The sequence below is a fragment of the Prunus avium genome, chromosome 6 (assembly GCF_965620075.1).
Source record: "Prunus avium chromosome 6, drPruAviu1.hap1.1, whole genome shotgun sequence".
NCBI lineage: Eukaryota > Viridiplantae > Streptophyta > Magnoliopsida > Rosales > Rosaceae > Prunus > Prunus avium.
The window spans coordinates 7654130-7682055 of record NC_142289.1 but is presented as its reverse complement, the minus strand read 5'-3'; the positions used below and the strand labels follow the sequence as shown (position 1 = coordinate 7682055).

Sequence of the window (27926 nt, the reverse complement as noted above, 5' to 3'; positions counted from 1 at the left end):
TTTATTTACTTTCTTAAACCTCATAAATAAAACTAGATTTTGATGGATAGATAATGATGAAAATGAACATTCGGACATTAAAATTGAGTTTTCAAGTATTCACTATACTAAATGCTTCAAAACTATCAACCAAGCTAAATTAAAATATATATATGTGTGTGTGTGATGTAACTACGGAATTTGGGATTTTCATGGCAACTGAAGAGTTGCATACGATAGCATCATTATTAAGGGTCTGTTTGAAAGCGCTTCTTTGTATGAAATATTTTTGCATAGTATTGTTTTTATTAGTAACACTTTTGTTTGAAGCACATGAAAGGTTTTGATTGAAACTCAAGTGCACGCATACTCATTGTGCAAATGTTTCTCAAGGAGGCACTATATAAATGCTTTTTTAGAAATTGGATTTCAGTCAATCGTTATAAAATAAATAAATAAATAAAACATTTTTGTTATGTAAAAGAGAGTTTTCAGTGTATTGTTACGTGGTGGTTTTAATTATAGTCACCCTATGATCTAGTCAGCTGGTAGACCTAGAACATACAAAATTTTCTCCACCAGTGCTCGACAAAATTGCTGGGTTGTCCAAATCGAAAGAAAACCTTATAAATTATCTTCTTTGTTTCTTCTGGCCATCACCAAACTCATTTTATTGGACAACGTAGGTTTCTTTTTGCTCACTTGAATTAAAAAGTTGAAAAGGGACAGTTCATGTGATGGAAACATCCAAAGGAAAAAGTTTTCAAAATAGGAGATTGTACATGCAATGCAATATACATCAGAGTCCTGGTTGGTTGCAGCGAAACTCAAACTTAATGGTAATTGGACCAAAATGCGTGGCATTTTAATTCTCTATTAGTTTATTTTATAGGGTTGGTTTGTCATGGAAGAGTGCCTTTTCCTAATTATAATCTATTTTGTATACACGCCTTCATTTCTTCACGAAAACCCCATTTCTACGCATGACAAGATGTATTTTGTGCAACTTTCCTGGCTAATTACTTGTTATATCTCTCTCTCTCTGCATGTAACATATCTTGTCTGCTTATGTTAGGTGAGGGTGTTACATCTGCTCTAGACTGGCTGTGTGGGATAAATGGGTGTTCATCTACTGTGGACTGACTGTGTGGTATGGTTGGTTGTTAGGCAAGAAATATAGAAATGGGAAAAAGTAAACTTCGGGTTATTGACCATTTGAGTTAAATTAATATACATACTTGAAAATGATGAGGACGACAGTCGAACTCTAACCGTGACTTAATGGTTCAACATCTTCGACGAAATTAATTGTACATTAAGAAAATCTCCCTCCATGACTTCTCGTTTTTGGGTTTCTGACGATCCCTATCCCTTGGATAATCTCTTTTTCTATCAAAATAATCTACAATCTTTCCAGAAGCTTGTGTGTCAAAGATGCCCCTTCTATCTGCTGATACATATAATATAGGTGTCTTTTATTGTAGGCAAGAAAATATATACATACCCAATAGAAGAAAGCAAGCTTTTTGTTTTATCAACATGGGTGTGTAGGAATATTGATCACACTACCGTCGTGTCATTTGCTTTCTTAGGAATCAGAGTTTGATACTTGCGCGTCTTCATCCTTTTCTTGACGACAAGGGGGAAAAAAATTCCAAGTTGGAAAGTGACATGGTCAAAAGATGATAACTTGCATAATTCTTCTATTGCATTCTCTAATAAAATGGGGTAAAAGTTAACCAGTTTTTACCAAAAGAAAAAACCTAGAAAAGAATTATTTAGATGAGGGTACGGGCAAATCAAAATATTGTTGTGACCAATTGTTCTTCAACAGCCAGACCATCCCTAAATAAAACGGGAAGAGGGTCCAGATGAGACCCCCCTGAAAGAAACTTGCTGTGTCAGAGAGACCCCCATTTCCACGGAATACCAACAATCTCTATTGTAAAATTTGGAACTTGTCTCACTCTGTCTTGGGCTTTTCTCTCCTCTTGGTTACTTGAGACCTGCTGGTCCATCTCCCGACCAACTTGAGGATCTCATCGAGGAGAATCACCGGTAATGCAACAGCCAAAACCAAGAGCCACTCATTCAAGCTCAAGGGCACAATGCCGAATACTTGAGCTAAGAATGGCACGTAGAGGATCAAGAAGTGCAGGCCGAATGAAACAGACATGGCCACAAGGAGCCAGGGGTTCACCCATGGGGGCATCGACAACAGGCTTCCGTCCTCCGAAAGGGCATTGAGGGAGTTAAACATTTCGATGGCAACCAACACGGAGAGGGAGAGTGTCATAGCTTTCACTTTTCCACTATGGAAATAATCACAGGGGTCATTCTCGAAGGAGATAACCTGAGTTCCAGCTGTGAAGGGAGAAGCAGTAAAGTTCGTCCAAGATGAGCACTGTCCCCAGTTGGCAAGTTGGGAGTAAGTCACAAGAGAATGGCCATCCCCACTGAGGTCAATACCCAAGAAGGAACCATGTGTATACCAAATAATGAATACGCCAACAGTTGCCACACCAACATACATCCCAATTACCTATCCAGCCAAAGATTCAAGAGAGAAGATTAGAGAGAATGTTCTCAGGTGAAGTCATTCAAACAGTGACATCAAAATGCAACAAAATGGAAGAAAGAAGAAAATGAAAAGTTACCAAATAGCGGAATAATATCCAAGCGCTGATAAGTGAATCATCACTTCTACGTGGGGGCTTCTTCATTATGTCTTTGTCTGGAGGATTAAATCCTAATGCTGTTGCAGGCGGTCCATCAGTAACAAGATTCACCCACAAAAGCTGGACAGGTATGAGGCCTTCGGGAATGCCTAATGCTGCTGTTAAGAATATGGAGGCAACCTCACCAATGTTCGATGAGATCATGTACCTGAAACAGGGTTTAAAACTTGAAATCAGGGAAACATACACGTCCAGGCATCTAACAAAGAGGAAACCTAAGTGAATTAACAAAATTTCCAGGGTTAAATGTCAATATTATAAAGTATCAAGATCTGTGGTCACTTCACCAGGCAGGGTATAGACAACTGGAAATCATCAGTGACACCACCATGCAATATGAATTTCTTTCTTATTCATTTGTTTATTATACCATGGTTTTGTCTTTTTATCAAAACCTTTTTATATTATCATTCAGGAGCATTTTATATGTGTGGCAGTAGAAAAAACGCTGGACAAATTTTCAGACGAAAAGAAAAACCATTGTTTTAGTCACATCTCTCTAAACGCCAAAAAAAACACAGATAACAAACGAACCTGATAAAAGCTTTCATATTGTTGTAGATAGATCTGCCTTCACCAACAGCAGCAACAATTGTGCTAAAATTATCATCCGCCAGAACCATGTCGGAAGCTTCCTTTGCAACCTGTCAAGGAGAAGAGATTGGAAAGTTTATGGTATGAAAGTGGTGAGACTGTCTAGAAGGAAATAAAGAGTTAGTTAATTAAGCTAAAAAAATTAATGAGCAATTAACATTTAAAAGACATCATTAACAATATATCTATGGTTCCTTATCCTTAGCCCTAATACTCATATGTTGGTAACAGGGGTGCTGTTTCACATAGCATTCCATTTACATCTCTAAAAATGAAATCCCAAACAAGAAAATACTATATGCCACTTATCAATTTGCTTTGATGCATGTAATTACTAAACTCACTGTAAATTGAAGATTTAATTCATGCACTTACCCTGTTAATATATTAAGTTACCTCTCCTAGTGGTTTTGATATGTAATTAAGTGCCTCCTAACAGAAAAAACAACTAAATAAATTACCTCAGTTCCAGAAATGCCCATTGCAATCCCAATATCAGCAAGTTTCAAGGCAGGTGCATCATTCACTCCATCACCAGTCATGGCAACCACCTCACCATCCTCTTTGAGCAGCCTAACAATCTCTTGTTTGTGCTTTGGTTCGGCCCTTGAAAACAAAAGTCCCCCACTTTGTTTCAGATAGGCTTTCTGATCAGGCAGACACATAAACTCTCTTCCTGTAATGCTTCTTGGCTTAATGTCTTCACCATCACCAAACACGCCTATTTCATGGCATATTGCTTCTGCTGTGTTCTGGTTATCTCCAGTAATTACCATAACACGGATTCCAGCTGCTCGGCAGTCTTCAATCGCATCGAAAACCTCCTCTCTTGGGGGATCCTTCACAAATTTATACAACAATCGAGTTAGATCAAAAAATGATAATATGATGAAATGAATTGGTAAAAAGATGCAGAGAGGCCATATTACAACTCACCCTCAGTCCAACCAGGCCAACAAAAACAAGGTTGCTCTCAATTGATGAATAATTGGATGGATCAAGTAAAAGTCTATGAGCTGGATGATCTTCATCACCGTCATAGGATTCAAAATCGGCGAGATCATCTTTATAAGCAAAACCCAGACAGCGTAATGCACTAGTTGACATCTCATTAAGAGCTTTTACAATAGTGTTCCTTGAGTTTTCATCCAGTGGTACAACAGTACCGTCAAGCAACTGAACCTTAGTGCTTCTCTCCAACACATTTTCTACAGCACCCTGCAATAATGCAGCACCTCATTTTAAAAGTCCGCAACATTTCCTTAAGATATATATTTTTACATGGAGAAAGAGCAAGGAAGTATGTCTGGGCAATGCAATTGCTAATGCTCAACTTATCTTTTCAGTTTCCAACAATGAAACAAGCAGCATAATGTTGCAGAAAAGTAAGGAAACACAGATTGAAAAACAGACAAGGCCCTTCTATCCATCATGCATTTTATTTCTAACTGAAATGTGAAGTTTCAAATTAATTGCAGACATTAAACTTGATTGAAGGGGTGATTCTAGTTTATTCTAAAAAGGCAAATACAACTACAAAAGTCAGTTCCAAACAGGGATCAAAGGTATTCGGATACTTCCAAACAGAGAGCCTTGCCCCTTGAGACATACACCGCTTGCCAAGTGATGCAGGGCAGTGGCTATAAGCTGCTGTCCAGTGACCCAAACATACCCAAAATACAGAGAATAGATAGATAAGGCAGATAATTGAGTTCTAGGGCAAAATCCCAATAGAAACTCTATAGACTAAAGTCGGAAATTATATTCATCAACAAAACTAAATACAATAGTCTCTTAATAGCCTATTTATACTATAATATAGAAAACCTAATTGACATAGGAAATTAAAAACCTAAACAGGAAATTAAACCAAATCCTAATAAGAATAGGAAAACAAGTAATAAAATAACCTATCAATTTAATATAACTAAAACTTAGCCTTATTGGCTGATGCCCACTTAGATTAGGAAAGTCTAATAGATGCTCATGCATCACCAAGTCTCACAAGAGCTACTTTAGTGAAAAAGTAAAATCAGGACAACATAACATAATTTTCCCCCTACCATTCTCTGAAGGAAAATAAAAAATCCTTAACAATATTTCACATATATTCCTCAACATCTCACGCTGTCCCCATGAATCCTGCCATGCACCCTTTAAACATACTTCACAAAAGGACACTACAAAGATTCCCAGTTTGTAATTGAAATTTGAAAATTAGCACGACACACCTTTGCATATCAGAATATATGAATATAACAAGTTCATAAAGTTATTATTAAAATTGAACTACGATTGCAAACCTTCACTAGCAATGACTTTTTCTGTGAACGGGAGTTGGCAATGACACCCATGGATTTCCTATCACGATCAAACTCAAGGGTTGCAACTCGGCTTTCAAATTCATTCCACTTCTGGCAACAACCTTGAGAAGAGATATAACCATACCAGAGAATGTAAATTTACAGGTTCAAAATTATAACAAAATAGAGAAAAGAAGCATTTCATGTCTGGAGTGTGACTTACGTAGCAATTCGCTTTCACTTGATTCTGCACCCACAGACCCTTCAGGAAGGCCCATCTTCTCAACTAAAACCTGAAATGGCAAAAGGACAGACTCAAGCAAGGAAATACTATATATAATGTTCAATCAGGTAATTGATCAATTTCAAAATATGAAAAACCTATAAAAGTCAAAAGAATAAACCTACAGCATAAGGGTCTAATCTAACCTTTAAAGCTGCCTCAGTAGGCATTCCATGAGCAACATACTTCTGTTCTGCATGAGTAACGCCAGCATCATTGCAAACAGCAGCTATCTTTGCAATCATTTGAAGATTAGCATCCATACGACCAGTTGGCCAGTCATGAATTTTACCATCGAATGGATTGTATGTAGTCCCATCCACCTTAAATTTGCGTAGTATAGTAGGTGTAGGACCCAAAGCCACAAGTTTTGCCACTGCCATCTGGTTTGTAGTCAAGGTCCCCGTTTTATCAGAACAAATCACAGTCGTACAACCCAGAGTTTCAACACTCGGCAACTTTCGAACCAAGGCATTCTTCTGAGCCATTTTGCGGGTACCAAGCGCCAAGCAGGTTGTGATGACTGCGGGCAAGCCTTCAGGAATGGCAGCCACAGCCAATGCAACTGCAATCTCAAAGTAATATGTGCACTTTTCAAACGAAAACTTGAAATTCGCCGGCCAGCCATTGACATATTCCCAAGTGAGGAAGTACTTGACATTGATGAGCCACACTAATGCACAAATCACTCCAATTATCATCGTAAGCATCTCTCCAAACTCATTGAGCTTCTTCTTCAATGGTGTATCTTCCTCGCTCTGCGAGGCAGCATGGATTTGCGAATGAACCTTCCCAATCTCAGTCGACATCCCTGTCTGCGCAACCAAGCAAATGCAATGCCCATTCACAATAGTTGTCCCCGCAAAAACCATACTTTTCTTCCCTTGAATATCTGCGTCCTCAGAAACCGGCTTGTTAGTCTTATTCACCGCCTCACTCTCTCCAGTCAATGAACCCTGCTCGACCCTCAAAGTCGAGCTAATCAATTCCACAACACGCATATCAGCAGGCACCTTATCCCCAACTTTAAGCTCCACAATGTCGCCAGGGACGAGCTCCTTGGCCGCCAAACTGGGAACCTTACTCCCATTTCGAATCACAGACGCATGCTCGGACTGAATCTCTTTCAGCGCCTCCAACGCCTTCTCGGCATTGCTCTCCTGCCAAACCCCAACTATGGCGTTCACAATCAGGATCAAGAAGATCACCAACGGCTCCACAAACGCCGTGATCTCCTTCTCGCCGCCTTCTTCCCCGTCCAGCCAAGCCAGAACAAAGGAAATGACGGCCGCAGCGAGCAGAATTCGAACCAGAGTGTCGTTGAACTGCTCCAGAACCAGACTCCAAATCGACTGGCCCTCGTGCTTCTCCAACTCATTCCATCCATACTTCTCGCGCCGCTTCTCGACGTCTGCGGAACTCAACCCTAATTTCCTGTCCACGCCAAAGTGCTTCTCGCACTCCTGAATCTCTTTTGCCCACGCAGGGAAGACATCACCGTCGGACGGCCTAGGGTTTTTGTCCTCTTTCTGTTTACCGAAATCTTGCCCTCCCTTCCCCATTTAGATCTACCACAATCAACAAAGAGACAAACAATTCTTTTCAATCTTTTTTCAGATCAACTAATCCAAAGCAATTGTTTTGCCAATAAACCCTCAATACTGAGAATCGAATCTTTAGAAAACGGAAACTCCAAGCGGATTGGAAAAATTCAATTGCAATGAACAAAAATATAACAGTCGAGAAAAATACAACGAATTGGACTGTTTAGGGCTTTGACTCTTCAAATTAACCTAGTTTTTTTTCCACAGGGGTCCAGTTCGTACCTCAGTCAGGATTTGCTGTTTGTTTCTCAGGAAAATGAAACGCTAGCCTTTAAGAGAGAAAATGGGAAAGACGACCCAAAGCTTCAGATCAAAAGCATCGGCTGCCGTGCCTCTCCCACTACCACTACGCTTTCTGCTTTCCACACACACTCACTCTCTCTCTCCCCCTCTCCTCGCTCTCTCTCAGGCCTTTATTATAAGAGATCAATGGGTAGTTAATCAGGATCAGAATTAGGCTAATGTTCTGCGAAGCATCCCAGGGTGATTAAATTAACGACGCAATGCTTGGCTTTGACGTGGTCGAAAGCAACAGCTGGAGGTTTGGTGACGTGGCTGAATTCTATTGGAGGACTTTCGCTCTTCTTGGTTCCTATTGGCTACATGTTCAATTCGTGCGGGGTTGATGTACTTCGTTGGCTTTTAATGTAAGATTTTCCGTTGGCACCCAACGATCCAAATTACAAGCTGCGGTCCATTTGATTTGAGCAATAATCCGGAATACGGGTCAATCTGGGACGCCGAATAACTTGTTCTCTTCTCATTGATCGTAGATCCAACACAATTTTTTTTTTTTTGGTGTAACAAGATCAAACACAATTTCATGCCTTATCTTTTACTAACCTCTCTGCACGAGCTTCAGCGCCTGCTAGAGGCTTTTTTTTGTTTAATTAAATATTTTAGATTTAAAAAAGATATTGATAGTTATGTTCTATAGAAATAGGATCCATTATCTGATTTTTCTTTTAATTTTAATTTTTTAAATATGAAAAAGTGTGAATTTACCATATTATCCTCAATTAATTAATAATTTCAATTCTTAATGTTTGCATTAACTAAGGGCATTTTTTGGTATTTTGAATGTTTCACAATTCTTTATCTTTTGCTTTATATATATAGATGTACCTAAAGTAAAGCCAGAAAACTTGAAAGTGAAACATTCAAAATTCCACGAATTATAACTGGTTAACGAAAATACTAAAATAAAAGACGTTTCATTAAATAAGGATAAAATAATAATTCACAATCTATGTAATTTGAAATAAATTAATAAAATCATAGGGGCTATTTTTTTGAGGACCTTTCCTATTGAGATGGAAGATAATATACTATACTCGTACACACTACAAGAGTGTTAGGACTCGAACCGAGGACCTTTTCTCGATGAGCAATTGCTCCAAAGCACTACACTAGAGGGTCATTTACAATGAGTAATTTTTGGGTGTTTCGGGTACACCAAGTGTCTGGTTTACCATCCAATAGACATACAACATGTGGAGTATTTCCAATGCATCCAATCACATATCATAAAAAGCAAGAGATATTTAATTTTATACTCATTCTTAGCATTAGTGATATAGATAAACCCTATACTATTTAATTTCTATATACAAACCTACAAAAAATCAAAAAAATGATAGTTAGACTTATTTAATTTAATTTTTATTATTAAATTACTTTGATGCCCTATTTAGTGTATTGGGTTTTTTTTATATGATGTTTTGGGATTGGGCTTGTTTGTTTTAAGAAATTGATGGCAATTTTGTAATTTATAGAAAGTTTGAAGTCTCTTTATTATGTTGTAAATAGGCTTTGGGTGTGTTTCTGAAGTCCATTTCATGTAGGATTTGTTTTATTATTTATAATTTGGGCCTCTCTATATTGGGTATAATAGTATGAATCCAAAAAGAAATGCAGTAATTGAAGAATATTTCCACATATCATATGTGTTTTGGATAGTACAACAACCACGTGGTATACCCAAATATATAAAAAATTTACAGTGCTAGTTTTTTATTATTAAGAAAGTCAATAATTTTTGTAAATATCTCATCCGTTCCTTTCTTCATCCCAATATGCTATCGTCATCTTTTATTTATTTATATAAATATAAATAAAAAACTATTGCAAATTATATGTTCAATATAATTCATATGGTTATGTGGAAATTGATTAGGATTCTTGAAACTAAGAGTTCAAATCTAACACGGCAATTCCATACCCTAAAATAATGGCTCACAACAAATATCAATTCAGATGTTTCTTGTGGGATTTATGTCAAATTGGAATCCCATGGATATGTCTTTTGCCATGACTATGACTAACTTTGGACAGACCTTGACCATGGATTAGGAAATCATGCCTTTTGAAGGAATAAAGTACTGGGGAAACTTGAGCCAAAGGGTAAAGCATTTCAGTGCGAGACTCATCGAACTTTGAACGACGAAGCTTCCAGGAAGTTACAAAGGGAAAACCGAGGATTTTGGTTTTAAATAAGAGGGCAGGTGGTTGTTGAAATATCTATATGCACTTTCTGAGTGCTTTACATTTGCATCATAAAACCTATTTCAATCAAGTGCTTATTTGCTACTACAAAATGTGCATCAACAATATAATTAGCTTCTTAAACGTGTGTTCGGTGTCAGCTTATGTCCCCTTACACTCGAGTTCGATTCCTTTTAATATACGATAACACGTATTTATTTAGTATGGTCTCTCTACAAGTTCCAAAACGGCATAGTCTTCTGGAAATGGAAGTTTTTTACTGCTGTGTGTACTGTGAGCACAGAAAGGTCAAGAATGGTGCAGTGAAAATCAATTTTGCATGTACTTTGTTTGAATGTAACTACTAGGAAAGTTCCAGTCTTTTTGACTAATGACTTTGAAAAGATTTGTTTCTCCGGCAAGATATTAACATATATAAGTTTGATTACGACTGATTAACATAATTGAAGCGTTATGACTTTAGTTAGGTTTCATAAGTTTTATATTATTTATTTTCGTACATATTATGTTATTAGATTATCAATATAGATTATTCGTACTGTTTTGATTCATTGTGTAACAAATAACTTGTGACAAATAAAGATTTTGATGGTGATAAACAGTGCTCTCCAGATTTCAGGTCAAAACTAGAGTGCCCGTGAGCCTCCGAGCTGTCCTCCTCACACACCTGTGTCTTGGGTTTGGTTATAGAAAACAAGATGACTGAACCTTCACTAGATTTTCGTGTCCATATTAAATCCTGATTATTTTTTGCTGAGAAGTCAATTATATTCCATAAATAATGAGATTAATTCATTGATTAAACCGAAGGGCAAGGTGCTTGATAAAACCAGCCTCAGAGCTGATGAGAAGGTACCTTCCTTTGTACCACTGATCTCTGTTTCTTAATTAATATTTAATTATTATAACTGATAGTGGAAGCAACCAAGAAGAACCACAGGATTAGTAAACACAAAAATAAATTATTAAAAATAATAATTTTTTAAAAAAAAGCATGCTCGTGTCACTGTCGGTTGTTGTGTGAGGTTTAGGTTTATTCCAAAGTACCGAGCATATGCTTTGGTGGTGGAGAGAGGAGGAGACCCAAGAAAAGAAATCACTGTGTCTTGGTGACTCATGACACACCTTCTGGTTGGTCAATTTTTTTTACTTGGAGGAAAGAGCTGGAGAGTCAATTGGGAGGACATCCCCTTGAATAATTGAGCAAGTTGAATTTCGAGAAAAGTTGGCATTGAGGGAAGCAAGAATGGAAACAAGAATATATTAAAAAAAGGGAAATAGGCGGCTTTGCCCCCGGCGCACCTAATTTTCTCAATAATATCCTCATTTTGAAACCTAATCACAAATGCCCCTCTTAAAACTCTCAATTGAGAATGTATCGCCCCTCTATCACTTGTTTTTTCTTCTAAGTCTTTGCTCTCTCACTAAACATCTTCTGTCTCTAGTCTTCCTTCGACTCAAGCCCTCCGTCGTTGACCTCCACAGAGAGGCCAACGTCGCCATCCGACTCACGAGCTCCACAGACAAGCCACAGTCGTGACCCGCGACCTCCATCGTCGATCTCCACGACGGTGTGAGTCCTCCAACTCAAAGCCTCTCTGTATAATCTGGTTTTCTCTCAGAGATAGTAAAACCCACCCCACCCCTCCCCCCAAAATCGCAATCCACACTCAATCTCTGGGCTTCATCTTCAAAGCCCAAATCTATATAAATTCTGAGTCTCTCACCTCTTTCTTTGCTAGTTTCTGCAATTTTAGAAAATTATGTTTGTTAAGTAATATTCTTGGAGAAGTTATTGATTAATTTTGAGTCTCAAGGATTATGAGAAACTGATGGGTCTTCTTAGGGATTTGGTTAGCAGCATGCCATGGTATTGGCAAAGATTAGGAAAATTAATTGTTCTGTACTATTGTTGCTGTTTTTTGAAATTTTATGGTGTCTAACAGAGTTTGTTTTATGTTTTGCCTCAGGTTTCAGTTTGAAATACTTGCTTAAGAGGCTACATTCTGTCAAGAGGTATGAATAGCTAAAACTGTTGCTTTTTGGTTAAGAGGTATATTTGCTTCAAAATCTTGTTACCATTATCCACTTGAAATTGTTTGCTACTATCTATATGTATAACGTTTTGATCTAAAAATGCTACGAAATTATTGAAGTGCTTGAAGGCAGGCATTGCCCTAATTTTTTTTAACCATTATCCACATGTAAATGTGCTGGATGATGAGTAAGAGAGATGTTAATTTAGGCAACAATAACAATAAGAGGTTGATGGATGCTGCAGCTTGTTTTCATTTTACTTTGTTGCTGTCCATTTGGGTATGGGGAAGGATAATCAACTCCGCAAATATTGATTGAAACTTTAACCCTTAACTAATTTTGTTTTTTGGAGCAATCAGATATATCCATGTTGCTACCCCTTTGGTCTGCAATATAATTTTTTTTTTCTTTTTATTTTAGAGCAATCAGATATAGTCTTGTTGATGCCCCTTTGGTTTGGAACATAATCTCTCAGTTGTGCAGACAGTAGTGAAATTGTATATTTATATAAAAAAAACCAAAACTAATATGTTTTAGTATTATTACGGTTAATTATTTTGTTTGTTCAAATTAATATTCCTGTCCTCCCATATGTTATTTGGGTTTTCTTCACCTTCTCAAATTAATAATACCCATCTGTTATTTGGGTTTTCTTCTGCTTGTTTCAATTTCATATAGTGGTCTAGAAAATTGCTCGAAATCCAAAATTTTGGTACATCGTTTTATTTATCATGCTTATTTGCTTGTTCTGAATATATGGTTCTATTTGTTTGGTTAGGCTGAGTTGACGAGTGCATGAAAAAGCTGGCCTGCAGGTGTTCGATGAATCACCTTAATGAGTGCACTATGGTTTTCTTTGAGATACAAACCAATTGGGACAATTCTCATGGTATATACTTAAAGGTGAACTTCTAGGAGGACCCAATCAACCCATCTAAATGGAAGGAAGAACATGTGAGTTTTATTATAATTTATTTACGAAGATGACTTTACAGTGCATAATGGTTTTGTTAGATCACCGTTGACATTAGTTTGATTACCTTTTAACAATGCTTGAGAAATGTCCCTGTTTTTACATGAGGACTTACACAAGTGCCATATTATGTCAGTTTATAGTGAATGGATACTTGGTTGTGTCATTTGATATTTGGAATTCTATTAGATTTATTTTCTTATTTTTCCACTTTTGTGTCATGTCTTGAGTTCCTTTCGTTTGGAAGTTGCCATTTAACTTGTGATGTGAACAAGTTAATACTACATTGTTTTGTGTCATTGTGAAATTGAGAAATAAAGTTCATGTTATGGCAAAAAAGTATGTGAGCAAACAAAAGAAACATAGAGAGGGTTTGCTGTTGCTGCTTCCTCTCTCTCATTTACCTAAAAGAAAGGGTCTATATCTCTAGCATTTGCATCCAAATGTCCCTTGCCATGCCCTGCTCTACCCTGGCCTGCAGTACTAGCTAGCACTACTGCCTCTATTGTACGTAGTCCCCTGATTTGGTTTCTTTGAGCCATGTGATGCTTTCAGCTCCCTAGATCCAACTCCAATGGCTATTTTTTATTAAGTCATAATTTACTACTAAAGGTCCTACGGTTTGAAGTTTTTCATTGGAACAATTCATGTATACTGTTAAAACATAAATGGTGCAAAGCCAATGCCGAGAATAGAAAAAAAAATAAGCAATATGATCATACGGGGGTTAATGTCCATGTAGATGTGCGCTGATCAAGCTTGAGCAGTAAGGTCTTTCGTCTTGTGGTTAGTAGGTTTGCTTTTCCTTGTCCATTAGATGTTTTCCAATTCTGAGGTGATATGATACTCTTCCTCTTGGCATTATTCTCATGGCTGTGAAATTTCAGTTTGCAATGAATGGCTATATCAATCTAAAAGATTATTTTTGTGTAGAAATTGAATGAAAGTAAATTGTACTGCATACCTTTGTGGTGTCTATGTTGTGGAGTTAATATTGTTGATCAATGATCAGCCTCTTTCATAATTCTTTCATTGATCAATATTGTTGTTTTCTCATTGTTCTGGATTTAACTTGATTGAGTTGTCATGCACTGCTTGAAATTTTGGATACCATGTGAGTTATAAGTTGCAAATGAAATTGAGACGAAAAACAATGAACTCTATTTTTATAAGAAACTTAGTCTGCTTTGAGTTTAAGTTTGTCTTTTCTTGATACGTAAGTAGGAGATTTTAAATTGGGCTTATTTGTGCATTTGTGCATCTACATATATAGCAATAAAAGGAAAGTGATGGTTTCGATAGAGCAGATCAAAAATGTACCTCATTAATACCAATTTGTCTTTTGTATTACTCTGTATATACATATTTATATATGTGCATATTGACATTGCTTTATTTTGTTTCTGTTGTAGAGGAAGATGATGGATGAATTTGAGAAGGTGAAGCAACAATTGGTAGAGTATGAGATCATGTCACGGCCCATATCCCACAAGCCTGGTCTCGTGTGATTTGAAACCCTAACTTTAAGTCTTGAGATAATTGACCTTTTTTCATGACAGTTGGACCTTGATCTTTAGCTTCTAGAAGATTGTTGTCATTGAGAACCTTCATCAATTTGGCGTGGGACAACATTCCATTCAGTTGCAGGAAGTGTACTGTAGTTATTAGGGAAAAAAACATGTAATTGAGGAACTATTTGTGTATCAAACAAACCATGTAATTATTTAGTCCTCATGGAATGAAATTGAGTTCAATTTGCTTGAGAAATTTCAGTCTTCAATCTGTTGTTTTTATATATTCGCAAGCGTATGCAATGGAAAAATACTTTTATTTATATTATACATTGAAGAGAGCAACTATATTGCTCGCGTATAACCTTTTTGTTTTTTTTTTCAAGTATCTGTTGGAATGAAATTAATGGGGGAGTATGGAGTTTTTGTATTGCCATTGTATATCCTTTTATTGATTGTGTATTGCTATTATATTGCCCCCGTATATCCAATTTTTTTAAGTCTGTGTTGGAATAAAATTATAGTGGGATTATGGAGTTTTTGTATTGCCATTATATAGCCCTTTATTGCTTAGGTATTGCTATTGTATTGCTCTCGTATAGCAATAAAGGGCTATACAATGGCAATACTCAAACTCCATACTCCCTCCCCCCTATAAATTTATTCCAACACAGACTTGAAAAAAGGATATACGGGAGCAATACAGTAGCAATACACAAGCAATACAAGGCTATACAATGGCAATACACAAACTCCATACTCCCCTATAAATTTATTCCAACACAGACTTGAAAAAAGGATATACGGGTGCAATACAATAGCAATACACAAGCAATAAAGGGCTATACAATGGCAATACGAAAACTCCATAATCCCACTATAATTTTATTCCAACACAGAATTGAAAAAATTGGATATACGGGGGCAATATAATAGCAATACACAAGCAATAAAGGGATATACAATGGCAATCCAAGAACTCCTTGCTCCCCCATTAATTTCATTCCAACACAAACTTCAAAAAAAAAAAGATTATACGCGAGCAATACAGTTGCTCTCTTCAATGTATAATATAAATAAAAGTATTTTCCAATTGCATACGCTTGCAAATATATAAAAACAACAGATTCAAACAATAAAGGGCTACACATGTGCAATACATATTCAATACAATCTGTCATGGCATTTGCCAATTAAATCACTAATTTGGTTACATTTGTATTTTTTTCTTCTTTGCAAGGGGAAACAATAAAACCATGGAAACTAGAGATTGACAAATTTCCTTCTAACTTGACTTTCATAAATTGATGAATTAACAATGTTATCTCATTACATCTTAAGATATACATAAAAAAGTGGCAAAAAACAAAATCAACCCTAAGGCCCCTATCATCAACCTTGAGCTGAAAAACCTGCAAAACCAAAATCCATCAATCTCCACCAATCTTTAACATTTCTCATTCACAAGTAAAAAAGTGTTTCTTCAATTTCTTTTGGTCAGAATAAAAACCTAATTGAGTAATAAAATTCAATAAGCAAAAGAAAAACTTCAAAAGAACCTGTCCATGTGAAGATGTGAGGGGGATGACATTGGCAAATTGGCAAACTAACATGTTTATAGCAGGGAGGATAGGATTATTAATTTGAACAAACAAAAGAATTAACCGTAATAATACTATAACATATTAGTTTTTGTTTTTTTTATCTAACTATACAATTTCACTAATGTCTGCACAACTGAGAGATTATGTTCCAGACCAAATTGCAGACCAAAGGGGTAGCAACATGGATATATCTGATTGCTCCCAAAAAAAAAATTATGTTAAGGGTTCAAGTTTCAATCGATATTTGCGGAGTTGATTATCCTTCCCCATACCCAAATGGACAGCAACAAAGTAAAATGAAAACAAGCTGCAACATCCATCAACCTCTTATTGTTATTGTTTCCTAAACTAACATCTCTCTTACTCATCATCCAGCACATTTACATGTGGATAATGGTTAAAAAAAAATTAGGGCAATGCCTGCCTTCAAGCACTTCAATAATTTCGTAGCATTTTTAGATCAAAACGTTATACATATAGATAGTAGCAAACAATTTCAAGTGGATAATGGTAACAAAATTTTGAAGCAAATATACCTCTTAACCAAAAAGCAACAGTTTTAGCTATTCATACCTCTTGACAGAATGTAGCCTCTTAAGCAAGTATTTCAAACTGAAACCTGAGGCAAAACATAAAACAAACTCTGTTAGACACCATAAAATTTCAAAAAACAGCAACAATAGTACAGAACAATTAATTTTCCTAATCTTTGCCAATACCATGGCATGCTGCTAACCAAATCCCTAAGAAGACCCATCAGTTTCTCATAATCCTTGAGACTCAAAATTAATCAATAACTTCTCCAAGAATATTACTTAACAAACATAATTTTCTAAAATTGCAGAAACTAGCAAAGAAAGAGGTGAGAGACTCAGAATTTATATAGATTTGGGCTTTGAAGATGAAGCCCAGAGATTGAGTGTGGATTGCGATTTTGGGGGGAGGGGTGGGGTGGGTTTTACTATCTCTGAGAGAAAACCAGATTATACAGAGAGGCTTTGAGTTGGAGGACTCACACCGTCGTGGAGATCGACGATGGAGGTCGCGGGTCACGACTGTGGCTTGTCTGTGGAGCTCGTGAGTCGGATGGCGACGTTGGCCTCTCTGTGGAGGTCAACGACGGAGGGCTTGAGTCGAAGGAAGACTAGAGACAGAAGATGTTTAGTGAGAGAGCAAAGACTTAGAAGAAAAAACAAGTGATAGAGGGGCGATACATTCTCAATTGAGAGTTTTAAGAGGGGCATTTGTGATTAGGTTTCAAAATGAGGATATTATTGATAAAATTAGGTGCGCCGGGGGCAAAGCCGCCAATTTCCCTAAAAAAAAACCCAGGAAAAAACCAAAAACCAATGACTTGGAGCCCACAGCAAAGAAAACTTTGTGTCAAGATGTGAAAGACTCTGAAACAGAGAGGAGTTTAGTTGGTGACTTTAGGCAAAAACTGAACCTACCCCCATAATGACCCATCAAATTTCTTGATAGGTGCCTTGTTTGGACAAGTTACAAGTTTGAATAATGGGGTTGTATTTCATGTCCACATATAAAATAAGTCGATAAGGAAATGTCGCCGCCAGGTACGTGAATGATTTTGAGTCTTTGATGTAGATGGATATCATATGCATCAATGATTAATAACGTCTAATTGATTCAATTGCTTGAACGTATAAATGAACCTCGTATGCATCTGTAAATCTTAAATTTTAAATCAACGTCTGAGATTCTAATATATGATAACTTACAAGACACATTGATCCTTAATAAAAAAAACCAAGGGAATCTCTAAATCAGATGAATGTATATGATGAAGGTGAGCCCAAAACAAAATCTATGATGAAAAGATAAAAACCTCATTGTCTCATAAAATTGGATGTTAATGAGATGGAATCTGGTTTGGGACTAAAGTATGAGTAGGCCCCAGTGGAGTGTGACCCCAGGTCCCCACTGAACCAGCATTGCTCTTGCATTGTTAGAGGGTTGCCACTGAGAACAGTGACAATTGAGAACCTTTCAATTAATTCACTTTTGGATTATTTACGGTAGACCAAAGACCAAGTGTTGTCCTTTCCAAAATCATGTCCAATCAAGTAGTCAAAGACTTGACCTTTGGCAAATCATCTATTGGTTGGCTCTTAAAAAAAGTGCTTCTGTGATTAGAATTTTCAGATCTCTCTGGTGCTTGTACTACAAAATCATCCTAAAAATCAATGGCTTTTTTGTGGCCCGGCTGGCCTTCTTGGTTCAGAAGTGATTTTGTGTGTGACATTTTGCGGGCCTGGCCCTTTTTTATATATATTTTTATTTATGAAACTGAGTGCTTCAGAGGTTTGTAATCATGGGTTTTCAGTGAAAATCTAGGAAGTATAATAATGGGTCAGAATCTGGGCCGTACAGGTGGACTTAGCTAGTCAGTGAAAAGTCTGAACATGGGCCTGGAACCAGTCCTGGTTTTAGGGGGGCTTCCAAATGCATACAATAATTTGATTATTTCCATTTTATCCCTGGTTGTACTAATAAAAAAAATTCTAAATTCTTGATTTATTTAAAAGCCCAACAAGGGGAGGCAGATTTGGTGAAGGCAAAGCAAAATTAGAAATTGTGGGATCTTTGCTTAAGTGCTGGATTATGCACTCTTCAAATTATTGGTTGCATTCAGAAATCTTCTAGATATTGTTATAGAGATTATGAGAAAGATGTTGAACTTGAAAGTAGAAAAATAATAATAATTATTATTTTTTTTCTACTAAATTCTTAACACATATAGTCCGCATTAAAGGCCTATTTGGAAGAAGTGATTCCGAATCTAGAGATTAAACTGTTACAATCCATATAAGTCAACAAATTTTGAATTAGAAGAAAATAAAGAATTGAATATCAAACACATTATAATACAGTGCTGCTAAACGAACCCTAAAATTAATTAACTGAGTACACCTTACTACCAAAGTATTTATTGAATTACTAATTTACCCTAATATAAAAAGACCAAAAAGGATATATGGAATTGTGAAACAAATATAATTTTAATAAGTACACCATAGTCACCATATACAACCCTAATCAAATGTAGAGAAGTTTTCATATTGCTTGGTGCCCACGATGAACAACGTAGAGAGCACTAGCAGAGGCTCAAGGAAAGACATCTCAATGTGCTATGTTACTTCCCTGTCTAAATGCTCGAAAATGAACCTTGAAACCAAAGTGAGATGATATGATATTTACCAAGCTTCTACAAAATCGCTCTCATCAGTTCTCTCCTGGTTTTCTCTTTTGCTTCTTGTTCTCCATCTCTAAGTTTCGTGTTTGTAGATACTACTGCTTAATTTGATTTTTACAACTAATATTCAAAATTTATAGCCAAATGCGCATTTGATTACCATGTTTCTACATCTCATTATCTTCCATATTCCATTCGAGTTGTTCTATTATGTTCAAATTATGTAGATTTGCTTACACTCTTATTGAGCTCATGCAGGTCCATTTAGAAAATACAAGTACATTCAGAAACACACATGTACATTCATATAATTTTTCAAAACTCAGGGATTTATGAGGTCAAGTCCTCAAATTTTAGTCTAGAAGATGGTGACATCCTTATAATGTATGACTTACAGAAATAACAACATAAAATCCTGAAATGTAAATACCCCTTTCCAAGTACAGAACAAATGGTATCATATATGCCTGTTGTTGGTAAAGCTCATGAACTCTAGTTGATAGACACCGTCTTCGGTGGAGTTTCCAAAGTATGAACGTTGATCCCACAAGCTGGGAGATCTCAATACTGTCAACAAGCTTCAACATGTTGATACTAAAACATAATCATTAAAGGCTGCCTTTAAGAATGGAATACCAATGCACAAACTTGCAAAAATGGAAATTAAAGATTTTGATGTAAATCCAAAATTTGAAAAGAGGGCACAAATTCATGTGAAAATAGAAATCTGGTTTAGGATTGGTATTAGAGTGTGTGATAGAGTGTATATTAGGGTGTACAAGCGGTATTTTGGTAGTAAAATCGAGTGTACTTCATTAATTTTATATTTTGATCAAAATATTAGAGTGTACTTAGATCATAGATCATAGGTGTACTGAGTTAATTTTAAGATTCGTCTAATATCTGATCTAATGTTTTAAAGCTTTATTTAACAAATATAGACTTTAGGCCATCCAACTCATGCCCAACAGCACAGCACACACAATGACACAATACAAAGAAGCAGTCATTGCCAATTATGTCACATCATTCTATACACACTCATGCCAAATACCCCACTACCTCAAATCAACAAACCCCTAATTACATTTCCAAATACCACAAATACCCTCTCTCTCTCTCTCTCTCTCTCTGCTCTGCTCTGTTTTTTTGTATATCTTTTCTTGCAATCTAAGTCTGGCCTTTATTTCATCCAAAAAAAAAAGTCTGGCCTTTATTATTTGGTCCAAACACAACCCAAATGATATAAAAACCCCCGGAACACATTTACATATACTCTTCTGCTGTGACCTGCAGAAGTATATATATATACTTGCACGTTACAGTTTGCACTGCAAAAAGAAAGAACATGACTTCAGTTTGCATATCAAACTGCGTCAACGACGCACGTGACCCGCGCGTGCCGATGCGAGCCACCTACGTGAACCTCTACAAGTGGCCCGAGTCAGACGCCGAGTTCGTGAGGTCGGTGAGCTCCAAAGGGCGGAGATCAGGTGCTCAGCAACATGGGCACCCAAGAGTTGTGGACAGCATATCCTGCAGGCAAATGTACCTGAGGAGCTACACGTTCTCAAGGAAAGAGACGGTGCCTGAGAAAACCCAGAAATGCTTTGGCAGAGTCAAGGAGAAAATGGTGAACAATAAGAAGGGGAAGGCCAAAGGAGGGCGCAAGAGGAGTAACAAGTGTTTGGTTCTGAGGAAAGTGAAGGAACTGTCATCTGCTGCTCTGTTTAGAATTTTCCAGAGGTTCTTGTCTTGCTCTGCTAGTGTAGATGTTGTGAATTGAAGTTTCTTAATTTAGGTTTGTTAATTTATAATCCAGAGAGTATGGTTGTTTGTTTGTGCTTTTCTTTCTGTAATTTTGTGTTGGACATATAAATGCTGAAGAAGGGAAGAGAAAACAGGGCCCCCATATATATATTTGGTTCTGCAATTAATATTTCTGTATTTATATGCTTTTGGTTTAGAAATTTGCATTTCTCTCTCTCTCTCTTGGTACCTTAAAAAGAAAAACCCAGATGCCAGAAAGCAAGTAAAGTCCAGACATTTGATTATTTGGTTTCATATTCTTTATTTGATTAAAAATTTGGCTTTTGGGTCATCTTGGGGTGTTAGTTCATGGTGTAGTAGAATAAAAATAATGTAAACCAGTGACTCTAAAAGAGGTGTTTAGGTTGCTTGCTGCTAGCATATGGTAGGTAGCTTAGCTAACTGCAGATATAAAACCTTGTATATATATATATATATATATGTATGACTGTTAAATCATGCGTCAAAATAGTAGAAAGTCCAGCTCTTTGACTGATGCTCAGCCAGTTTATCAAACTTTGGTAAAGAATCGCTGAGCTGCACAGGGTTCGAAAATTACCGCACAGAGAATGTTTCAAAGTTCAGTTGCATAAACAGAGGACTGAGTCAATGTTATATTTTTATTTTATTTTTTGGGTACTGAAAAGATTCGAGCTTTCAGTGACAGTAGTTTATATGAAGCCCTCAGTGTTGCAACCTGAAAAATATATATTAAAACAAAAGTTTTATGCAAAAAATTTGCTAATTGGCTTTGGATTCTGTAGAGTTTAGGGAGCTATGAAAGGGAGGCCAGCTCTTTTGGGTCAAAGAATCTTTCTCTGTCTTATTGGGGAAAAGCCTATAGTTACGGTCAAATTTCCCATGGATTTGGTACCAACTGCAAACTAGAAAACAAGGCATCAAAATGACCGATTCAACATGGTGAAAAAAATTGATTCGGTTCCTTCTTTGGTGATCCAAAAATTACCTAATGAGGACACTCCTATGGTGATTCTTTTGACACTCTCAGAATATCATTTTGAAAAATTGATTTGATGAAGACATTTCTCAGTGCTTTAATTACAATTCTTTTTTGTATATGTTCCTTCAAACGAGAAGAACTTGAATGTAACGGGGGAGAATACTGTTTTGCTATCCTCATTCAATCATGTGAAAAGTTATCATGCATGTGAAACGTGATTAGTTGGGGAGTGATATACAAGTTTTTCTCCCTTCAAATCCGTAAGGATTAATTGGGTTCTCATTGTCGTTTTAATTGCAAATATTGGATTTTTGCCTTCAAATGAGAAGGATTTCTTTCAGGACATGATCTCTATCTATTAACAATCAAATTATGAAATGTATAATTTTGTTCATGGGAATTGTCACAGATTAGAAGGTATGAATAAACAAATATTAAAGCATGGGCGGATAAGTGGCCTGGCCCCTGTCCTTGCTAGCTAATTATTTCTGTGCTTATTATGCCCATGCATGTTTTCTCATTTGAGCTTTCAGCCCAGTGAGTAATTTTTTTCAAGTCACGGTAACATCATCACGTGGTATTATTAATTCACTTATATTGCATTACGTTGAGCCATAGCAGCAACCACGTATTAAGATCACTATAATGAAGCCTGGCTTAGTATGATAGCGAAGAGTGAAGAAATCACAAAGCGGCAACTCTGGGCCATGGAAAAAGAGAAAGATATAATGATAACAGCCACCAAACACATTGGCTTTTTGTTGATGAAGCTTGCATTCTAAGGAAGGTTGGTTAATGAATGCTCCTGCTGAAACTTGATTCCTATGGCTAATGGGGCTCATCAACTACATCTAAAAGTATAGAAAATTGAGTCTTGAAACTTGTAATAATAAGCAAAATGGTTTAGTCAGAGGCCAAAATCCCTAATTCAGCCTTGAGATGCATCCTAATTCCTAAAGCCAAAGTTTGCTTGGGGTCTTTGATCTTCCTCTTTTTTTCTTTTGGCCAGTGTGACTTTGGTCTTCCTTATGCTAGCTTAAGCTTCCAAAGTCATTCAACACCACCAACAAACACCATGGCCCTTTGGAAAAGAAAAAAAGAAAAAAGAAAAACAGTCTTTGATGCCATGGACGGCACAGCTGCTTTCCAACCCTCGTTTTGTCTCAGCCCAACCTTTTTTTCATTCATGTCCACAAAATTAGAAACTCAAAACCTTGAAGCTTCCAATAGGACCCATACAGTACAGGTCTTTTCAAACTTGTATCTCATCTTGACCCATTTTTCATGTCCCATAAACTTGGAAGCCCAAACTTGAAGCTTCAATAAAAGTCTAGCCCTTCAACGGGTAACTTTTGCAGCATATTTAACTAACCACATTCTCCACTGTGATACTCACTTAAATAAATTCCATCTACATTGAGGAATGCGATGAGTAAACATGGTATAAATAGGATACAAATAATTTTGGTGTAATTTTAATGTAATTTCCTACAACATTAAGGAGAATATAATAGGGTGTTGATCTTCTTGACCAGTAACTATGAACAAAACTTTGTTACAGGTTTCCTGTCGACTATCGTTGCGACATTGTTCGAGGAACCATAGATGATGGCGGAGTATAGGATCGTTTATGAGGGTATGTTCTAGTACATTGCACGTTCTCATCCTAGCTGTTGACACTATTGATAAGTGCACCTTCTAGTTTGAGGCATACTTATTATATATGTTAAGATGTAGCCTTGTGGTTTTGCTTGGTTGCATTGGTTGTCCTGAATTTGAACAAAATAAGTATGTACTACATTATATTAAAAACAACCGTCCAATTCAAATATTGTTTGCATTGTAGAAAGTGGCAGTTGCCAAAATAATCTGGGTGAATAAGCTTTAAAGAAAATAGAACAGCCTTTCAGGTCTGGCCTCTCTGTGGATAAGCAATAAAATTCTCACGATTCAATAGCAAAGCCTCTTGGGTTTGGAGAGTAATTTTGAAGTTGATGCGGAAATATTTGCTTTTCCTAATGATCCATTCAATCAAGAAATATTTGCTTCGTCTCCTTTCCATCCTCATTGTCCACGTGTCCTCTCTTTTTATCTTTCTTCGGGGCCAAAAATAGAAACTCGCCTGCAAGTGGCTAGTAGCTCAGTGGTTAAGATCATTTACCCATACACATGAGTTTTTAGATTCGATCCCCCCCCCCAACATCTCTCGTCTAAAAAAAGATAGAACCTCAACTCCACTTAAATTACCAATCACCCCTCTCCTTTCCTCACCAACTCCGTCAATCATTTTGTGACATTATTTCCAAGAAAATAATAAGAGGCTCACAATCTTCATTCTCTGGCCCATCATTGATGTTTCTTTTTATGACATCTGTCCTAAAACTTAAACAGATACAAACACCATTAACTCTGGTTAGACCCCACCACCATAGCAGAAAATTCATAATTGAGGTGAGGTTGGCAAAATATGGTAAAGGATTGACAACACTGGCAGCCCTTGTTTCATGATTAGGAGCTTAAGAAGCAATAACACGGCTTGTGTTTAACAGAATTCGTTTGCATTTACTATGATGATTTAGATCAGATCCTAAAGCTCACAAGCCTTGCCTAACAGGAGAAGACACAAATCCAAAGAGCACAACCCTCAGCACTAAAACCTCTACAAGTTAATCACAGAAAGATCAATACTAAAACTCAATCTGGACACAGCAAGAAAGGAGGCACAAAACAAGCTGGTTGATGCCTCTGAATTAAGACCGATAGGTTGCCAAAAAAGTTTTTTGCTCCATAATGATAAGTTGTCACCAGTCTTAATTTGTATTCTTCTTTAAGTTTGTATGCTGCTAAATTTGTTTTGATTAAGATTGAATTCAGTTTTATAGGGTCAACAGAATTTGCTAGAACAGACTGTAGCAGTGACCTGATGATCTTATCTCAAGAATCTAGTAGTTTCCAAGTAGGTTTGGTATTCAAAGTTTTAAATGCTTCAATTATTAATTTTTCGTAGTTTGACTCAGGGTTACATAGATAGACCTTCTAGCAGATTCAAGCTTCTGTTAGGGTGGCAGTTACCAAAACTTCCAAAAGCTTCCTAATTTGATTAGAGAAACTAAAGACTATACAGAGAATGCAACTAGTCAATAGTTCAGAGTTACAAAGGACTTCCAACAGATTTCAAGCTTTGAACACGATCACCGTCGTGCAGAAATTATACTCAATCTTATCATAAATGAATTTCTAACAACTTGTAATGCAAAAAAAAACCTTAGTTCAGTAACCATTGTGCAGAGACCATTGTCAGCATTATGATTGAAAATACTATTAACAATCCTTAGGAATGAAATGAGTCACAACTGGTAAAGTGGTACATATCAAATCGAGTAGTATAACAAACCGAATCTAAACAGATACAAGCGGCAGAAATCATTATCAGCATTGTAATTTGAAATCATTATCAGTGTTATAGATTGAAATCATTATCAGCATCTTTCAATTCAAAATCCTATCAAACAAAAACTACGAGGCAGAGTATCTTAAAACAGAAAACTTCTTATAACATGTAAAAGAACAATAATACAATTGAAAGGAAAACAAAAGAGGCAACAGAGTAGGAGCAGCAGACCTGACCCATCATTAATTCTATCAGTAAATCCGATAAGCGGAACTCAAAATATTGCACGGGCAGCATCAGCAGCAACATAGTCAAATATAGATGGGCAGCAAAAAATGAACACTACCCAATTCAAAGCTCAAACTCCTCGTCCCTAAGAGCCATCTCAGCAGCCTCTTCTTCCTCCTCGTCAAGAATAAAGTACTCGTTCCTCTCCACCGGCCTAAACATATAGAACATGACCATGTAAAACACTAGACTTGCACTCTCCTCAGCCGCATTGCTCACCCACTGGTACTTATAAGCTGCAATGGTCTTAAGCGCGAAAACTACGATTCTTGTGAAATACAAGTACCCAATAACGACAATGTAAAATTGCCTGAAAAGGGTCAACTTGGCCAAGTTTCTTGCAGCTTTTCCGTCGGTTTTCGACGTCTCTCTGAGAGACCTAATGGACCAAACGATGGGGAATATGATAGCACAGCAGCAAATGATATCAACCAACAAAAACACCTGGTTCCATGTGACCCAGTCCTTGATAAACGGCCCAGTTTCCCCAATCACAACGGACGCCACGTTGGCCAAGACCTGCAGAGGGATCACAATCATCAACACCTTCTTCTCCTTCTCCTGCAAGAAGGGCTTCAAAAACGACCACCCGGTCCCGATCAAAACGATCACCGTAAACAACAAAACGACACGGAGGAACTGGAAGATGTAGAACAACACATCCCATCCGTGGGCGGTACCGGTGACCTTGACATAGTGCTTGTCCTCCGCCGCGGAAATCAGATTCAACGCCTTCATCAGAAGCAGCCCACCCATCAAAAGATGGATCCGGTGCACGGATCTCTTGTTGGTGAAACAGAGGTAGACCCAGAAGCCCACAAACACCAAATAGGCCAAAAAGAAAACGAAGAACAGAGAAGGAAGATGGGTCAACCCGGCCGACAAATAGTCAAACGCACCATCTGGGTCGAGATTGTAGACTTCCGTCCGTACAAGCATGGAAACGGTGGTCTCCGGAGCGCAATTGGCGAAGAAGAGGCTGTACTCGTTCGGAGCAGAGACCGGGTACGACTTGTTGAGCGAGGAGAGAGGCGACGGCGAGAGCTCTCTGAAATTGAAGAGATGGGTTATGTAGCGCGAATCCAAAACGCAGAGCTGAGGGTTCTGCTGGATCTCGACGAGGACTTGCAGGAGGGACTCTTCGGAGAGGAGGAAGAAGCCTAGGCGCGACGGGTCGATGTCGATGTTGCTGAGCTTGGAGGTGACGGACACGTGAGAGAGCCGGATGGTAACGTGACCGCTGTGGGTGAACCCGAACTTCTCGAAGAGGATCATGGGGCGGTTGTCGGAGGAGATCGTGAGGCTCTTGATCTCCGCGGCGGTCGGGGACACCAGCGCCGCCACCAGGGCGGCGATGACGAGAGGGACGAGGGGCAATTTCGTCATTTTGCTCTCGGCGAGGAGTCCAAGCCTTGGAGGAGAAGATAGAGGGGAGATCCGGAGAGAGAGAGTTGGGGATTTTTGGGGACGAAGGAAGCGAGGAGGGTTTGGCGTGGATTATAAGATTTGTTTCGGTTTGACGATAATGACCCCCTTTCACTATGAGCCAAAACGAGGCCCAATTGTTTATGGGCTTGGTGCGCCGGCAGGCCCATTTTCTAGACTCGTGGGCTCGTGGAAAAATATTAAATCTACGCATGTGCAACACGTGGACGTATATTCGGATGTCACAAGTCATATCTCATAACTCACAAGTGGTTTTTTTTGTGTCTCACAAATACCCTTGTTCCACCATCAAACCCCCACATTGCCACATTGCCATCCTGGACTTGCAATTTATTATTTTTCTCAAATCAATTAATTTATTATCATATCTAGTTGCACAAGTGGACATAATTGATTATTAATGACAGCGTTTTTGTTAATGATAATGGATGTGATTAATGTAATTTTATTTGTCCTGTCCTCACTCATTCAATACGATTAAATTAAGAAGGGTTATCGAAATAGTGTTCTGTTTTGACAAAAAAAAAAAAATTCTACAACATCTTACGTATGGTCATTTCAAATATACAACATCTAGTTAATTTAAATTCATTCAATCTAATATGATTCTTATTTTTGTAAAAAATTTAGCGTCGGGATCAAATCCAGATAATTTCTTTAAATTTTTTTATCCTAATGGAGTCAAG

At 37.3% G+C, this 27926-nt stretch overlaps 3 protein-coding genes and 2 long non-coding RNA genes across 7 annotated transcripts; 2 read left to right on the top strand and 3 right to left on the bottom strand.

Annotated features, from left to right (window-relative positions):
* Positions 1-1660: 1660 nt before the first annotated feature.
* Positions 1661-7972, bottom strand: LOC110771389 (calcium-transporting ATPase 1, endoplasmic reticulum-type). Of its 2 annotated transcripts, XM_021975687.2 has the most exons (9): positions 7724-7972; positions 6044-7465; positions 5838-5907; positions 5615-5736; positions 4248-4529; positions 3773-4150; positions 3252-3361; positions 2637-2865; positions 1661-2521 (listed from the first exon to the last, which is right to left on the bottom strand). In XM_021975687.2, exons 2-9 carry the CDS (start codon positions 7457-7459, stop codon positions 1943-1945), a joined length of 3186 nt encoding a protein of 1061 aa, XP_021831379.2. In that variant the 5' UTR covers positions 7460-7465; positions 7724-7972; the 3' UTR covers positions 1661-1942. The 2 variants fall into 2 exon arrangements, with proteins under 2 accessions (XP_021831379.2, XP_021831378.2); XM_021975686.2 differs by having other exon boundaries at positions 6044-7972.
* Positions 7973-11228: 3256 nt separating this feature from the next.
* LOC148293570 (uncharacterized) lies at positions 11229-14787 on the top strand. 2 transcript variants are annotated; one of them, XR_015836740.1, is made up of 4 exons: positions 11229-11579; positions 11977-12022; positions 12822-12997; positions 14429-14787. It is a non-coding gene; the product is annotated as an uncharacterized LOC148293570 (long non-coding RNA). The 2 variants fall into 2 exon arrangements; XR_015836739.1 differs by lacking the exon at positions 11229-11579 and having other exon boundaries at positions 11645-12022; positions 14429-14784.
* Positions 14788-15674: 887 nt separating this feature from the next.
* LOC148293569 (uncharacterized) lies at positions 15675-17389 on the bottom strand. The gene is made up of 3 exons (XR_015836281.1): positions 17148-17389; positions 16705-16750; positions 15675-15939 (listed from the first exon to the last, which is right to left on the bottom strand). It is a non-coding gene; the product is annotated as an uncharacterized LOC148293569 (long non-coding RNA).
* Positions 17390-20502: 3113 nt separating this feature from the next.
* On the top strand, positions 20503-21298 carry LOC110771394 (uncharacterized). Its single transcript, XM_021975693.2, has one exon. The coding sequence runs from the start codon at positions 20694-20696 to the stop codon at positions 21129-21131; it is 438 nt and encodes a 145-aa protein (XP_021831385.1). The 5' UTR covers positions 20503-20693; the 3' UTR covers positions 21132-21298.
* Positions 21299-25646: 4348 nt separating this feature from the next.
* LOC110771381 (protein CANDIDATE G PROTEIN-COUPLED RECEPTOR 7) lies at positions 25647-27288 on the bottom strand. Its single transcript, XM_088255283.1, has one exon. It carries the CDS (start codon positions 27178-27180, stop codon positions 25858-25860), a length of 1323 nt encoding a protein of 440 aa, XP_088111409.1. The 5' UTR covers positions 27181-27288; the 3' UTR covers positions 25647-25857.
* Positions 27289-27926: the final 638 nt, after the last annotated feature.

Excerpts from the sequence above, each read along its gene's own strand:
- LOC110771381 (XM_088255283.1), bottom strand. The coding sequence starts at position 27,180 with ATGACGAAATTGCCCCTCGTCCCTCTCGTCATCGCCGCCCTGGTGGCG.
- LOC110771389 (XM_021975686.2), bottom strand. The coding sequence starts at position 7,459 with ATGGGGAAGGGAGGGCAAGATTTCGGTAAACAGAAAGAGGACAAAAAC. Across the intron at positions 4,151-4,247 it reads TTGGCCTGGTTGGACTGAGG|GATCCCCCAAGAGAGGAGGT; the intron begins GTGAGTTGTAAT and ends AAATTTGTGAAG. Across the intron at positions 2,866-3,251 it reads AATATGAAAGCTTTTATCAG|GTACATGATCTCATCGAACA; the intron begins GTTCGTTTGTTA and ends ACCCTGTTTCAG.
- LOC110771394 (XM_021975693.2), top strand. The coding sequence starts at position 20,694 with ATGACTTCAGTTTGCATATCAAACTGCGTCAACGACGCACGTGACCCG.